Source organism: Melozone crissalis, unplaced genomic scaffold (genome assembly GCF_028551555.1).
Source record: "Melozone crissalis strain CALT ecotype California unplaced genomic scaffold, PUWL_Pcris_2 ptg000027l_1, whole genome shotgun sequence".
Classification (NCBI taxonomy): domain Eukaryota; kingdom Metazoa; phylum Chordata; class Aves; order Passeriformes; family Passerellidae; genus Melozone; species Melozone crissalis.
The window spans coordinates 27,592,884-27,609,793 of record NW_026535805.1 but is presented as its reverse complement, the minus strand read 5'-3'; the positions used below and the strand labels follow the sequence as shown (position 1 = coordinate 27,609,793).

At 36.5% G+C, this 16,910-nt stretch overlaps 1 protein-coding gene across 4 annotated transcripts in view; it reads right to left on the bottom strand.

Moving 5' to 3' along the window:
• RYR2 (ryanodine receptor 2) overlaps positions 1–16,910 on the bottom strand; it is a 381,701-nt gene that overhangs the window by 243,279 nt on the left and 121,512 nt on the right. For 2 of the 4 annotated variants that reach the window (XM_054280079.1, XM_054280080.1), the window contains exon 4: positions 5,424–5,444. The exons of the other annotated variants lie outside the window; for them this stretch is intronic. In XM_054280079.1, the coding sequence (XP_054136054.1) occupies positions 5,424–5,444 (21 nt within the window). The remainder of the gene's footprint in view (positions 1–5,423; positions 5,445–16,910) is intronic. 4 annotated transcript variants of the gene reach the window in all.

Below are 16,910 nucleotides of genomic sequence, written 5' to 3'. Positions count from 1 at the left end.
CCAAGAGCAGAAGGGCTGATCTTACTCTTAACTGAAGGGACTTCTGATTCATATTTACAAGAAGTGAGTAGTCAAAACTAGTGCTAGGACTACAAGGACCTTGCCCACAGAAAGATGGATGAAAAGGACAATTGGACTTTTCTGGATTTTACTGGAACTGTGTGGATCCAATGGTTTGTCTCATCAGACCCACAGTGATAAAATACTCTAGTATACACTAGTATACACCAGTTTTAATACCTTCAATTCCCATTTGTATTTCTGGAGTGACAGGGAGATCCCAACAACTGACTCAAGTGGAGGTCAAAGAGAGCCTGACTAGAAAGGAGTGGCAAGAGCACTCCACTGTGACCGGGTGAAGGGAGTGAGTAAGCAGTGAGTACAGTAAATCCTGTACAAGTGAGACCAATGCAAATTTGATGACTAAATGCATTGAAGTTACCCCTTTCTCCTTCTCTTGTTAAAGAAATCAGTGTCCTCTAATTTTCAATGCATTTCTTCAGTGTTCAACTTTTTCAGAAGTTGTCCTGAGAGGTAGGACTGGTAATTGAATGTAACCAACAACAGGATAATCATATTCCTCTGATTAAGTCTTCAGTTGCATATGCTATCTGACCTTTCAGGGACAAATGTGAGTGCTTAGCATCAAACAAATATCCTCATGAAGAAAATGCACTGAGCACTCAGCAGCTGGAATACCTTACTGACTTGGAACAGTATTTGAAAAAGGAAAAGCAATAGAAAAGCCTTTGCAGAATTTAAAATCATTATATTTGAGGAACATAACACTCATCATTCTTTCATCCTCCTAATTACCTCCTCCTTCTCAAAATAAAGCAGATAATTGACATTTAAAACCTACTGAAGGTTTATCTGAGTACATTTAGGATGCATTTTTAATATAAATATTTACAGCTATTTGAGGCCATTATATTCCTTGGCTCCTTGGACAGCTTTCAGGTAGTTTATCACTTACTATCCTAATTTATCATAATTTCACCTTACTTCTTGAGCTTTCTGGCTAGATGCAAAGAGAAAAAATATTATTTCTATTTTATTTGGAATTTTTAATAGAAAAGTTGCCAAAAATCCTTTAATTTAGAGATCATCTCCTGACTATATCTTTTGTGGAATTCTTATAGCATTCCATTTGCTCTGTAAAAATATTAGATCTTTACACTAATCTATCCAACAAATACTGAAAACAAGTAAACGGAGATATTTTGCTGTAATTCACAGAAATTACTATTGCTACATAGAACACAGCTTGAAATTCTCAGCTCTGTAATATGGACTGAAAGAGAAGCACCAAAGAAACCTTAGCATGCATTTGGAAATGTCACTATTTGATTGAGATAGGTTTAAATGCATATACACATAGTTTTCTTTTGAAATTAAATAGTGTACATTAGAAAATGTTTGTATCAGTTTATTTTGCTGATGTGAATTAGACTTGGGCTGCAATTAGCATCTGCTAAAATATACAATACTCTAAAGATGGAATTACAGATGTGATTGAAACTATCAGTGTAGGTGTGATATTTTAAGCAGCATTTCCATAGTCATTCCATTTTGATATGCCTGTTCACTTCAACATCATACAGTATTATCTCACATTTTCCTTCAAGACATGCATTAGAACTGAGTTCTCAGTATACGAAACTGAGTTAACACTGCTCATATTACTCCCTACACTGAGCCACCTCTGCAGTCTATGTTATATCTAAAATTTGAATGCAAATTCTTTATATTTGAGGATTAAATATTTGTGCACAAATAACGTATTTTCCCACAGCAATATGAAAAATCTATATATATTTCAGCAAATTAACGAAGTGTGAGCAAGAAATTATAAGAAAAAATTGTCCTTATATAATTCATTTAATGCTTGAAAATCATACTGATTATAAAGTACTGATGTGCACTCAACTACTTTAATAGAACTGAAGATGTATTACTTGAATAATTCCCATTGATGGAGCCTTGTTTTGTGGCTCACTCCAGTCTCCACAAGAACCCTAGGTTGTTTCCACTAGTCAAATTCCATTTGTTATATTTATCCAGTCCACACTACCAAAGTGAGAATTTATTCACTACTTCTCAGCTTAGAAGTCTCTGTAATGAAAACAATTCTTTTGAAAAGTGTCTAAAGTGGGTGTTCTTACTCTGCAAGTTTCTTTTCTCCAAAGAAATTGAAAACCAGCTTCACTAGTGGCATAAAGCTGAGCTAACATAGCTACTACTTGAGGAAAAGAGAAAAAAAAATATCATTATCCTCAGCAGAAGATGTTTCTCTGTCTCAAAAACTGAAGACAATTGTACAATGTTGTAACTAGCATAGCTTTGCCATCAGCTAGGATAAGGATGAGAATTCTTGTACCTTGCACTTTGAATTTAAGAAAAAACACACTGCATTTGCTTTCAGGTAAAAAGCTCTCAGAGTAATCCCTCCTGAAAACAATAATTCTGGACAGCTCTTAATGCCAAATTTGCAAAATAATTTACCAACTCGATATAGTTAAATGTGTAAAAAGGCCAAATTATTACATCACCAGAGATATCCAAGGAAATTTCTTATCCTTACGCTCATACCTGTTGTAGAGCTAAGCAGTTATCCTGAAAGCCAAGGCAGAAACACAGGTGCTTTTATGAGTGCATTAGTTCTGTTGTATGCAAGTATACAACACCTCCCTTGAGATCACAAATTTGCAAGCACATTGCTAATTCACAGAAAAAGACACTTTAAAATTATTTCTCTTATTTTCATAAATACATTAAAAGAGAGAAAATGTCAGGGAGATTAAAGGAACTCCTTTCACTAGGTGTCATTCAGTTTCATCTTACTGCATTACTGTCATTTTCTCTGTAAAGAAAATATATTCAGGGTCTTCTAAATTTTGGTTCAAATTGAATAAATCCCTTTGATCAAGTACTGGAGGTTCCCCACCTTGGTATTTTTATAAAAAACTGAAAAGCCTTTTTCAGATATGAAATGGGAACAAGGATGCCTTACTTCCACTAGGTTTTACATTGGGCAAGGTTCTTTAATCTATTTGATTCTGCACTGAAGCAGATCTACAAGTCTTGACTGATACCTGCTCAGAGACAAAAGGATGAAGCCAGGAGTTCAACAAGGATCTTAAAGCCATTTAATTTGTACCCAGCTTCAACTGAGAGCCCATCCCTTCAGTAGAATAATGATTTTGGAACAAAATCACAAGAAAAATTATAGCCATTTGACAGAAGTACACAGGAACTGGAGTAATTTCTTCTAAAACTTTTGTTAGCACACTTCATAGGCTAGAACAGCTCAGAAGTGAATGACTTTAGCTCATCCTTTGAACAGCATGAAACTGCTTACAGCAAGTTCAGCTACTAATTTGCTCATTAATTTGACATGAAGCTTCTCTCTGGGCTTGGGCTTTAAGGTTCCCACAGACAGATATAACTAAACACATTTGCATTAACCTTGTGTGCTCTGTGCTGGGAAATGGCTTATCAAGAAATACATGTGTTAGAGTGAGGTGTCTGCCCCTGTGAGCATGCAGCCTTATAGCAGCCAGCTTTCTACTGCATCAATTCACTGCACCTCCAGGCTACCATAAGACCTCTGGTAACACTCTGGAGTTACAGAGGGAGTTAAAAGCTGCTTTACAGGCCAGACTGGACCTTCATCTGAGAGAATAATTTTATGTATGACAGTAAAGCCAGTATGAACCCCACCCCCACCAGAGAGGTTGTCTGGATTATAGAATCAGTCTATTAGGAAAAGTCTTTACCCAATTTAACTTGGAATGACACATTTAGCTTTGCTCTCATGGGAACCAGTTCTTTTAAAAATGGTTTAAGAACACATTTTGACGAAGCAGTCTTTCTGAAGCAAGATTTTGATGTTACTAAGTTCTGAATTTAAAAGCAAGCAGCCAAAAACAACCAAACCAAAAACAAACCACCAAAACAGCAGATCTGATTTCTATTTATGCAAGTAATACTACATTTTCCATTAACAGATTATGAATGCTTCAGTCAAAAATAAGCCACGTCAGTGTCACCAATAAACTTCTGGCAATAATATTTCATGTGTTGTGGAGTACGAGCAGAGGTGCCTGTATAGTACTGAGCGTGCTTTTTATTGCTATTTTTTCTCTTTATAGCAAAATTCTTCATAGGAATAAAATAACAGAATCTAAAAATGCATAACCAAGCTTTCTCAGTCATAAATTGGACAAAATAAAAAGATAACCTGACCATCAGTATGTCTTAAAAACACTTAAAATCAATTGTATAGCAATTGATGGTTGTCATAAATACTCGACCCACAGAATATGGATAATGCTGTCATACTGATACAATTAGCAAAAATTAATACTGAACTGCAGTTATTCTTTAATAAACATTACAAACATCTACCTATGTATGTGACATGTCACAGATATTTTTGAGTATGGTAGAAACGGTGTTGAAAAGCCTAAGCCACTATTTAAACAATGTACTTACCTACAGGAGTCTCAGGCAAGCTCTAACTTGAGTCACTACTTACTACAAAGATGTAATAATCACAGATTAAAATTTTGTAATTTCTGGCTGAAATAAAATGAGACCAGTGCTACAGTTATGTTACTGGTCATATTTCAGAGGACACCTGAGGGTGTCTCTGGTCATGTGCAGCCCAAACTAAGCAATATGAAACCAAGGAGACCTATTACAGTCCAAGCTTTCAGAGAGACCTCAAATATTTACAAGGTGAACAAACAATTCTACATACATTTTACGACCACTAACTCTTACATAACACTGGTGTTAGAAATTACATTGAAGAAAAACACACATAAACATGTCCCACAGGGGGGAGTTATATCAGATGCCCAAACAAATATGTATGGTATACACAGACACATTAGGTAAGGCCTTAACAACACATTAAGCAGAGAATTGTGCTTTATTTGCTAAGATCTAGGAAATATTGTTTTTATTCTGTAGCAGCTGTTCTGGATCACTAAATATATTTTGTATATTTGCAGCTACACATAGCATCACACATTATTTATCAGTATTAACTATCTTACTGTCATGCAGTTTAAGATTACAGTGTCTATACTGGAAAAGACAGGGTGGGTTACAGAATGGAGTTAAAACATTAGACAGCAGGGCTCAAAACTGAAAGTCAGTAATCATACATTTCTATTACATGACTCTGTGATCAAATTTAAAGAGATAACAGTCACTGTGGTAACATGAAATTTGGTAGGACAATTCAGGAGTGACGAGATTTTACAGGACCATGCATTAGCCTCTTTTTTTGGTTTTTTTGAGCCGTGCAAGTTGAAGGGTCATGAACACACAGGGTATCAAAACAGACAGATTAGACTCAGTGGCAACATGGAACATTTGGGATCAAGTGAATAAAAGACAGAATCACATACCCATTTTTCCACATCAACTAGCTGTAGAAAGAAAAAGCAAGAAATCAGTAAATCTCTTTCCTTAAATACAGCATATCAAAGTCTATTTTGAAGTTAACATTTCATATTTTGAGAAATGTATCTAGTATGAAAGAAAATGTGTTCTATTCTATAGCTTCTAGTAATGAAGATATTCTCCTGGCATCTTCTCTTTAAAATGCCAATACCTCACTTTCTGTTTTTATTTTGTGGAAAGCACTTCAAATTCTAGAAGTCAAAAATGTCCCTCTAAAATCAGATAACAGGCAGCAAAGGAAGACTGATGCTGAATTATTTCCACACTGTATTCAGTACCAACCAGACAAAAATGCAGAATACAGTATCCTACAAATCGTCTCTCCATTTCCTCTTCAGTAAAGCTCTGCCATTAGTGAACATCATTCACTTGGAAAGGTTTCATTGCTGCTAATCATGGTTTGTCATTTTAAAGAATGTCATAATATTAAAGTTAAAATTAGGGGTACCTGTAAAACCCTGACCCTACAACCTGCAACATATGAGAATATCTTGCACAAGAACAGAGAACAGCTCATAAAAATGTCATCCATTTCTTCTACAGGGAAAGTGAGAATAACTCCAAAAGCTTAAGGTTTTACATTACCAAAACTGTTTCAGGACTCATTAAGGAAACAGACTTTAAATTACTCTCTCTAAAAAGTCTTTGGACTATCTTACAGTCTCAGATAGGATTGATAATATCTACTAGAACACAATTCAGCTACTAGAACAGTTAGTATGCCACTACCTATTAAATACTTTGTTGGCACCAAGAGCAGTATATCTGTAGCAGATTGCTCTCTGGACTTTGCACAGAAAATGCTGCAGGATATCTTGCTTTCAGTGGTTTTACAGTATTCACATATTGACCTTTTGTTAGCAGATGCCACATAAAAGTTAAATAATTTAAGATAGCTTAGAGAAAAGCAGGAGCAATTTTCAAAACCATTAATATCTGGATGTCAACTTGCTTGTAAAATTACTGTAATAAAAGGCAATGTATTTAGTTCTCATCTGTTAAAATAGCTCAATTGAAAGTGAACTTTCTCACTTTTAATATACATTTCAATTAAAGAGCAGCTTTATGTTTTTTGTTCAGTGCTACACAAAATTCTGATTTGCCCCTATTTATTTTCTTAGCAATCTTTACTGTGACTTTTGTTATCAACCACAGTTGCAGAAATGCCTCCTCAAAAACAGCTAAATGTATTAAAACAGGTACAAGATAAGAAATTATTTTATAAGATGTCAGCAAGTTATAAAAGTAAGCAATGATTTAAATCTAAATGCAACTACACTTTCTTAAAAGCAACTACACTGTCTTTAAAAAAAGGAGTAAAGAATAGCCAAGTTAGATTAATGTACAAGTATTTCTTTTATTACCCTGCCTTTGATACGTCATTTGTTTTGCTAAAATTTTATATGCTCTGAAAACAGCACTGCAAGCACTTTGCCTTTGTGACAATGCTAGAAAGAGGTGATGCATTCTTTATTGCCCTGCTTTGAGAAGAAATTGATGTCCCAAAGCGTAAGTGAACAAGGCAGCCTCAACTGTTATCAGAGAACCCTCACACACTCAAAGCTCAACAACCATTATCAGTTTTACAATTAATTGCCTTATAATTGCTGAACTGTCCACTTACTTTATTCTTATGGACACCAGATAGCTTCATGAGTCATGTGTAATATTTTCCAAGTATTTATACACTGCACACACTAATTCTGCATTGGTACATTCATGTTGAACTAGAATGTCTCTCAGGACAGCCACTTGAATCGTGCATGTACACTTGTCAAACCGTACAGGTTGACACCCACATGGGAATGGCTATGAATTTATCCAGAGATCTGATATTGAAAGTGTGGTACAGTGGACAGCACAACAGGATCCTCCTTATGTAATTACAGCTGTATTTTATAGGCCTTCTGCTGTGAGCTTTGTCAAAGCCCTCCCAGGTCTTGCTGTGCTCCTGTTTCATCTGTGGGAGAGTCCTTTGAGTGATTCAAGCCACAAAAAGACATTTCCTTCTTACAGGCCACTTTGTCACAAATTCTAAGACTTTTTTGTGTAACGCATGGAAATAAAATTTTGTCTGCTTTTGGAACCTATTGTGGAAGACTTGTGACCTTGTCATTTAGTATCCCCCTGGGAGGAGGAAAAAGGCATGCTAGAATATTATATTTACTCATCTGGAAATTTCTAGGAACACGGATTAGGTAAAGCTAAAGATAAATAAGATTACTCATATCCGAGAGCAATTGCCCTAATGTAGGCAAAATAAATGCAAAGCTCACATAAACAGAAATGAAATGGCTGATACCTCGGTCTAGCACATGTATCTAAGACGTAAGCTATGATTCAGAAAACAAGCAAGCAAATGCTTCACAGCACATCTAAATACAGATTCTGTTTCACACTGACACCTCCATCTTTTGTCTGTCTTCAAGACTAGAAGCCACAGGAACCCTTTTCCCATGGATTTCCCAGCACCCATCCAAATTCAGGAAACACTAAGAATCAAAGCTTCTGTTGCTATATATGCATTGGTCGTTTATCCAAGGGGAGAACTGGAAAAAAAAAAAAAAAAAAAAACAACATACAAAACAAAACAAACAGAAAATTCACATACACACCAGAGAGTGAACAAACAAGCAAACAAATTCTAACATTCTCTTCTACCAGACCACATTTTACTACCTCTCTTTTTTGGAGTGCTTAATTTTCTTGGACTTGAAATTACCTGTTCTACATAAATAATTCAGGTTTTGCTGACTTGTTCACCTGTTAGGAGGTGTAGATCTTTCAACTAGTCTAGGAAGGTTTAAAATTCAGGATAGGCTGGGGACACAGTATGAAGGGACTGGAAGTTACTTCTGAAGTTACCTGTCACTGTGGCATCTCACAGTAACTGCTTCATTTCAATCATACATTGCATTAGACACAGTCCAAAAGAACAGTACAATCATTTATTTCATAAAGCACAGGAATTTTTGCCTAGTCAGAAAAAAACCCCAGATCCCTGGAAATCAATAACTTTTTTTCATCCAGCTCATTTTCTCTCCTGACCATTAAGCCATATTTTTTGGAAAAATAAAATGTTTAGGTATGCATATTCTGATTTTTTTCTCTTTTTCTTTACCCAAAGAGGATCTGGATTTACAATACTTCCTCCAGCAGAGGATGCAGGATCCATGTTAAAAGATATACACGTCAAAGGTAGTGTGCTACTTAGAAATTTTTTTTCCTTATGCACCTGGTACTCAAAGATTTTCTAAGGAAAAAAAAAAGAACATGACACTATCTAACACTGGATATCATAATTTAGTGAGTACATTTCTATGTGACAATTCTGAGTACAGGAATTATTATCTTGCCATGAGAACATGAGAGTAGGGAAAAGACTGAAGGATATATCATGTCTGGAATTTATTTAGTGACTGTGAGCTACTTATACTACAATAATCATTTTACAGAAAGCTACTAATTTGAGCTACTATTCAAAAGAATTACTGCTAGCAAGTAGCCATCAAGCTAAGTTAATGAGTAAAAATTATGACACTTGAAACTGAGAGAGCAGTGGATAATAAAATGGTACAGCACCCATATATCTGGGCATCTAAAATATACAAGTAGTGCTATAAAAATAAACCCAAGGATTACAAGTTTTGTTCTAAGAATCAAGCAAAAGATCAAAGATGGCATTTAGAATGATGAAATAATCTCCCTCCTTGAACTAGAAGAGAGCACTATACTACAGTCTTAATACTTCGCTTAAAATTTCAGGTTGCTCTAGTAAGAAGAACATACAGTCAATTATTTGGCTAATAATTTACTGCTATGCTAATCCAGAAATCTCAGATTGATCTGCACTTGCTGACTCCTCTTCAGGGGCACATCAGAGCTCCAATCTTTTCAGTCAAGCTTTCACTTTAAATGCATTTAATCCAAACCAGAAAGCTGGTTTTTTTATCTTTTTTTCCCAAGCACTGCATATACTCAGAACTACACTAACCAGACATAAAAGCCAGTTAAAAGAGCAGAAATGTTATTCTGCTACCCCTACTTTCTCTTTATCATAAGGAGCCAGGAACTAACTGCAGAGAAATAAAGAGGGATCTTGCTGGCATTATAAGGAGTTTTTTTTCATTTTTTAAATTTGACAGAAAGCAGTATCACAGAACATGTGCTGAATTTCCACTAATACAGAGGCATTAATTATGAGCGCACAAGCTACAAAGTAAGCTACTTTAAGCTATGAAAACAACCTCTCATTCCTAATTCTGGCTTCTGTATTGTGTTTTCTTTCATCTCCTTGAGCAGCACACAAAAATACTAAGGAATTTTATTTCACAGTGCATAGGAGAATCTCAGCTGACTCTTGATAATCACATTCTCTGCAACAATTAATGAGGACTGCCATGATAATTATAATTTATTGCCATGATCCACACATGGGATTGTGACTGAAATCTCAATGAAGAAATGTATACCATTCACTAGATGTTATACTTTCCCTTGCACTTAAACTCATTTATCTTAACCAAACTCTTATTTTAAAAGTTGCTCTTTTTTTTCATTTTTCTCTTGTGGAAACTGAGAATGTATAGCAAAATCTTTGTCTAAAACTTTAATAAAGATAAGCAAGGTGAGAATAAGTAGAATTGAACTACATTCCAAATTGAATGGTATTCTTTACTTCTGTTACAATACTTGATTAGTTTCATCGACACCTTGACTTCCTGAATTTAATATCTAACAAGCTAATTAAGGATATGCCTTCTGTTCCAGCCCAAGGTTGTCTTCCAGCGTAGGCTTTTGTCATCAAGACACTTCAAGAGCTGTACTTTCATGTCTATTTGCTTTAACTCCTTCTCTGCATGTAACTTAGATCAGAAAATGTTACTGGGTAGAAACAAAGTAACTTGTCTGCCCCCAACATCATTTTCCACTGATCATCACCCTAGAAAGAAAACTTTGAGACATTAACACTCCAAGAGTCATGGTAAGGCCAGAAAAAGGCTTGCTGCTACTTACCTCCAAAATAGGAAACTTGTCAAGGATAATAAAAATGTTTTATTTCATGCCACGCATCCTCATCCCAAACATGGTACACACATAAAGAAGGGCCATGTGCCAGGCCAGAAGTATTTGCGTGTCACAATTCTGTGATTTGAAATAGATACTGATTTTATTCCTGTCCTTGCTTGACCCTGAGGATAAGCAGAGTTCAAAAACACTGCGCCTGCCATTCTTGATCTTTTCCAGTACTTGTAGTTGATCAAAGTGCAGTTGATGAAAGCCAAGCCATATTCTTTTTGTGCCTTATTTGAAACGGCCTGCTAACAATCACTTCTGATGCTAAATAAGGTGTATTAAGGAGGAAATGACAGTACGTGTTTCTCTTTAAAAGCTCCATGCTTTTCTTCCCCACTGTTTTACTTCCAGTTCCTATTTTCAGTATGGCATCACTAAAATGTGTAGTCAGTATTTTAAGTAGAGGAGACTCTAGTTCATCTTTTCATAAAGTTTCCACTGGTATCAAATATGTATGTCCATCTACATGATACAAAAACCCACACAGCATTAAACACTAAGATCCTCTTCCTCTCCTTCTGTCACTTTATTTCCTTGCAGTAAGAAGCACTTGGTTCATGTAAACTCAAAAGTCTGGGATGGCCAACCTTGCAGTAAGGACAAGCTAAAGTTGTTGGACATAGCAACTCTATCCCTCTGTATGACACACCACCATCTGATAAAGACTTATTCAAATAATTTATTAAGAAAATTACCGAATTTTGTTATTTGAAGTGAGTGATGGCTGGTACCTGTAGCCCACCCTTAGACTAATGAAAACAATTCAAAGTATAGAAATAAAAAACTATAGCTTGGCTCTTTTGCCCGAAAGGTTGATTAAGAAAACTTTCAGGTAAGTAATAGGAAACTAAAACAGCTCTGGTTTGTTATTTCAAGAAACCTCTGGTTCATTTCTGATTCTTCCTTTCTACATGTGGGGGTTCTTTTGGCAAACCTGAAAACATTTTCAGCCTGTCATATTCACAGCTGCTGTTAGCTTTCAAATAGGTTATTAGCTAGGCTACTGTAGTGTGAATCAGAGAGCTTAAATTTTCAAGAGTGCATTTAACTGCCAATCTTCATACTTCTTTTTAAGGAAGTACCTTGGTAACTTGGCTTATTCATTAACATACAGAACACTTATTAAAAGAAATGGGAGGTGTTACCTCTTTCCACTGGCATGAGAGATGAAATTACTTTTGCCCTCCTCCCATGCTGAGAAAATGACAAAGCTGCCAGCTCTCCGTGTTATCTTGCTGCTTACTAATACAAAGTAATTAATGAATTCAGAGTTCCACAGTTGGAGATAGGTGATTTGAATATTCAAAAATCCACCAGCTACAGTTGCATTCCTATCCCAAAATGGCTGCATTCTGTCTTAGAAGCACAGGAATGCTTTTTAGCTCTGTGAGGACACACACATTTTCCTCATCCCTTAAACACAGAAGGATAACTATACATGCAAGACACTTGCATGTGATGATTCCTTCACACAGCCCTTCAGATCAGAGGATAAGGGCTTCACTTTAATCCACAGCAAAGACTATCCTACACATGAAATTAGAGAGCAGTTTGCTGGCCAGTGGCACAGAAAACAGATTTTATTAAAACAAGGCACCAGGAGGAGTGATTAATCAGCCATGACTGGATGATTAGATGGGAGTTAATAAGCTCATGATGCAATTTAGCTAGAATGTTGCCTTACTGATGGGTATTTTGCAGACAGCATTTTCCTGAAAAATGAAGTTGTCAACTATTGGAGTAGAGGTTGTGAAATTAAATTTTTTTCATATTACAGAAACACTTCAGCTTTGAATTCACACACAACATGTGCAACCAAATGCTTTCATTCTCCTAATAAAATCTGACATAGATTTATGAGTACACAAGTCTGAAAAAACTCCTAGCCTTAATTAAAATGCTTTACCATAATATTACTGAGACATTTAAATAAAAGATATTTTTTGATGTTTATTTTCTCATGTTGTCTATGAGTTATTTTTGTATCTGTTTCAGTGCTTCTCTAACATCATTGGATTGGAGAGTAGGGAGAGGGACGGGGAGGGCAAGGCAAAGATTGTGATATTTGGAAGAAAATACAGACATTCTAGAAGCAATGTTACTAAGGAAGGAAAGAAAATATGGATATTATTGTCAGTAAGCAGACAGCTCTGTCAGTAAGTCAATCAGCTCTGCACCAAATTTAAGCTCTCCTGTTACTAACAGGAACGAGACAACAATGTATGGAAAGAATCAGTCTCACAAGATAGAGAAAACCATGCAGCAGAGCCAAAAATCACAGCATAAATAAAGGAAGTAAAAGCTATTAAAATAAAATTATTTTAAAAAGGAAAAAATATATATTGACACTAAATAATAGAGACCCGTTTTTAAAAGTCGTACTGTAAAATCAGTGCAAAAATCAGTGTCAGGTTTATATTAGAAAGACAATTAACTCACTAGTAGTCCATTTATTTGGTTATGCCAAGGTGCAGAACAAATGAAACCTTTAGCTAAGCACTTCCTCACAGACTGAAGTCTTCACTCAGACATGAGTGAATGTTATGTGTTTGCATCACTCCCTTTAATAATCACACTCACAATCCCATTTTGGCTCTCTGAATCTGCCTTTTGGATTAGTCCAGTCTTGCTCTCAGTTTGAAGTGATCCAATAAGCCAAAAGAAAAAGAAACTACTGGAAATGAAAAATCCAGTCAGAATTAGGGAGCAAAAGAGAGGAAATTTCCCTTTGTGGAATGCAGTTGGACCATAAAAAGGAGATGGTTATGAACCAAAATTTCCAAACTGTTTTAAATGCAAGCAGAATAAGGATGTAAGAAAGAATATAGAAAATGCTTCCTACTCTACTATATTTAAACAAACAGCTATATTTGCAGCTTTGAATCCTCAAGAGATTTACATGTCAAGTTACATGGAAAGCCCCTAAACACTATCCCATCCTATCTACAAAAGGTTTCAAAGAGTGGCCTGTGGTAAAAGACATCATGAGTAAGATGCTAGGCTGAAAAACAAAGAGGAAGAAAAATGTTTTGGTATGTAACAAAATAATTATTGTACTTCACTGATAAACTATATCAAGCAGAAATGATCAATTTTAACCATGAAGATCCACAAATCAGATTATTTCATTAATCTCCTGCTTAAGGTTTTACTTGTGTTAAGGCATTATTTTTCTTTACCCTTTTTACATCCAAACAATAAAATCTTGAAGTCATCTATGAAAATTATTCTAATTTCACTGGGAAAAGTTGGAAAAGTTACTGGAATTAAAGAAGAAATCTCAGTAGAAAGCTTATTGCATGTGCTATTTCTTCTCTCAACTCATACCATGGCATACATGAGTTGAGAAAGGATTCAAACTGGGTAGGGTCAGACACCTGAGGTACAAAAACACTGTGCAGTCTCAAAACTCAGCCAGTTTGTGTTTTTCCACCCAAAGCTCTCAGTTCCCTAAAAATGTTTTATCTTATACTTTTCAGCATCCTGGAATACTCCTGGAATACTTGAGTTGCAAGAAGCACTCAAGTCTCATATTGCTTGCAGTAACACCAAGAAAGGACACAGAAAGAGAACTGTGGCCTTCTGGGCACAGGCAAATCCCAGCTGCCTCATATGTCCCTAGAAATATCTCCAAACCCACCAAGAAGCTGTTTCTTTAGGACAAAAGTTTTGTATTTCCCTAAGTAATGTACCTAAAAAATAGTGACATATGGCTGAGGAGAGAGAATATGAAGCCCCACCTGAAGTTTCTTGGAACAGCCAAAGGATTTAATCAGTTACTGACATTATTAAAATTTGGGCAAATGCACAAGTTCTTTTAAAGAAGCCAAGCTATACCCAGTAAATCACTTATATTCTAACAAACAAACACCACCTGGAAATGGAATTTTACAGGAAGAGCAAAATGCATGAATACCTAGATAACTAAAATAGTTTGTTGCCAAATGACCTACATATACACTAGACTATGTCAATTTACTACATTAAATAATCACCAGTAAAAAAAACAAGATTTCCAAATTTTTCACTTTCCTTCTGCTATTTGCATACCGTTATCTTGTGACTCATCCTAATATTTTTTAATAGAAACATCTTTCAAAAAAAAGTGAGTGTTCTGTATATTTGTCAACAGACTGTCAGCTATCAAAGGCTTCCTCAGGAGTGGAAGCTGCATGTACCACCATCATTACAAGCACAATCCAGTCTATCAGCAGTATCTGCAGAAACAAGAATTAACTACAAAAACCATATCCAACAATACAGGACTCCCCAAACTGAAGCAGATGAACACCAGCCAACATAAATAGAACACAAGTTTACTAGCAGAAGCCTGAATACCCTTTATTCTTGTCAAGTTTCTTTTTTTTGGTCTGTTTACTTAGAAGTACATCATTTCCATAAAGAAAAATAAGGCTTGATCTTTCACCCCTATCACATAAAAAAGGAAATCAATGCCTTATCTATTTATACACAGAGGGAATGGCTATTATTTAAAAGACTATAGGGTTAGTTCAACTAACTGTTGAACTAGCAAATGCTAAAAAGACTGTAGCCTAGCAGAACGAGGAGTCTGCAGGGGAAAGGGAGGACGATCTTCAGAGCTCAGCAACTATCATGTTTGTAAAAAAAATATTTATGGATCAAGATCAAAAACCTAACCATGTGGGGATAATACCTCCCCTTCTCACTTACCATGTACTCTAAAAAAGAGGTTTCAATTTTCACTGGAAAAACAAAGGACAGGTGCATACAAAGAGGTCAGGAAGCATCATAGAGAGCACATTCCCTCTTTTTAAACCTAAATGTATGCGCTTGCGTGTGCCTGTGTGTGTGTATACATGTATATTTATCAAGCATGCTTTTGAAGAGGAAGAAGTCTATCCAGACTGCCTGCAGGAACACAGCAGGAGCCTTAACTGCTGCTGAGATCCTTCAAACACTCCAAAATGGATCCTGCTGGTGTGGGACCCACTCCCCACCACAGAAGCCAGAGGCAGTTCGGCAGGGTGGATGCACAGGATGCTGCAGGCAGGGGCAGCTCCCTTCCCTGTCCCAGAGCCTGCAGTTCTGACTGAACCTTGAGGGAACAAGGCTCTGCTCACAGGAGTGGCCACTCAAACACTAAAAAACTAAAACCCAGGTTTAGGAAAAGCTGAGTGATCCTGACACACACTGAGGCAAACTCATGGTCTATAGGTGGATGATCCTACCACTCAAAAAGGTAAGTCAGTTCCCCTGTGAAGAGCAGGGGTTCATTGCTCACTTGGGCTTCTCTGCTGTGCTCAGGTCCCAGACTCAGCTACCAAAAAGGCACCTGGAGGCCAGAGACAGAATCTCACCTTTGCCTACAGAGCTGCACCCCATTCCCAGCTTCTCTGTGTTTACTTAACACTCCTGGTCTTAAACCCCTTCATTTCTTTCCTTCCCTCCACACTCAACTGAAGAGTTCTTACCATCCTGATAAGTAATTAAAAAATGGTAATTCTCTATGATAAGAGGGAGACAAAACCTAGGTATTTTAACTTTGAACCTGAAAAAGTGTAGCTCTCACACTGCAGTAGTATTTAGATACAAGACTCATACACTTACCTGCTTGGAAGGCTCTTGTCTCATTATAATCATTGAAACAAACCATTTGTTGACTCTCCAACAAAACTTTACAAAACTAGAAACCTTCTTGGTGAATCAACACTACCACAGTCCCTAAGGAACAGCTGGGCATCAAAATAAATAATTTCTCCACAGACAAATGGTTGCTCCAGGGAGGTGAAATAACACCTGTTCTCACTAAACCTATTATTTTTACTAAGATATCATAAGATAGCAGTGATGTAGCTACCGTGGATGCAAAATTCCTATTGCCTCGAGGAGATGCAATTACAGACATGCAGATGAATCCTCATGCAGAACATGCCTATCCAGACTTGCTCAGCAACAGAGTTCACTGACAGCAGCAACAAACTGTGCATGTTTATCAGCAACTCTGACAGACACACCACAGAGGCAATACAGAGATGAACCCACCCCAAAATCAAATCCTTCCCATTTCCTATCCAAGACAGGAATCCAGTCTGTTCAGTCCTGCTCATTCTCACTACACCAGTTTTATCTCTTCTTTTAATGCTACCCTTGCTGGTGTTGCTCAAGTGTTACCCCTTTGGGGAGGACCACTCACATCCAAAGTTAAACAATATGGGAGCCTATGATGCATATAGAGCACCATTAGAATCAAAAGCACCCCAAGGTGCTGAACCCTGCAGGATAAGGAGAGCTGGGAACAAACTCTCATTACAAAAATCTTGACTGAATTTGAGGATAAGGGTGTTTTGTTGTTTTCTTTAATTACCACAGAAGGT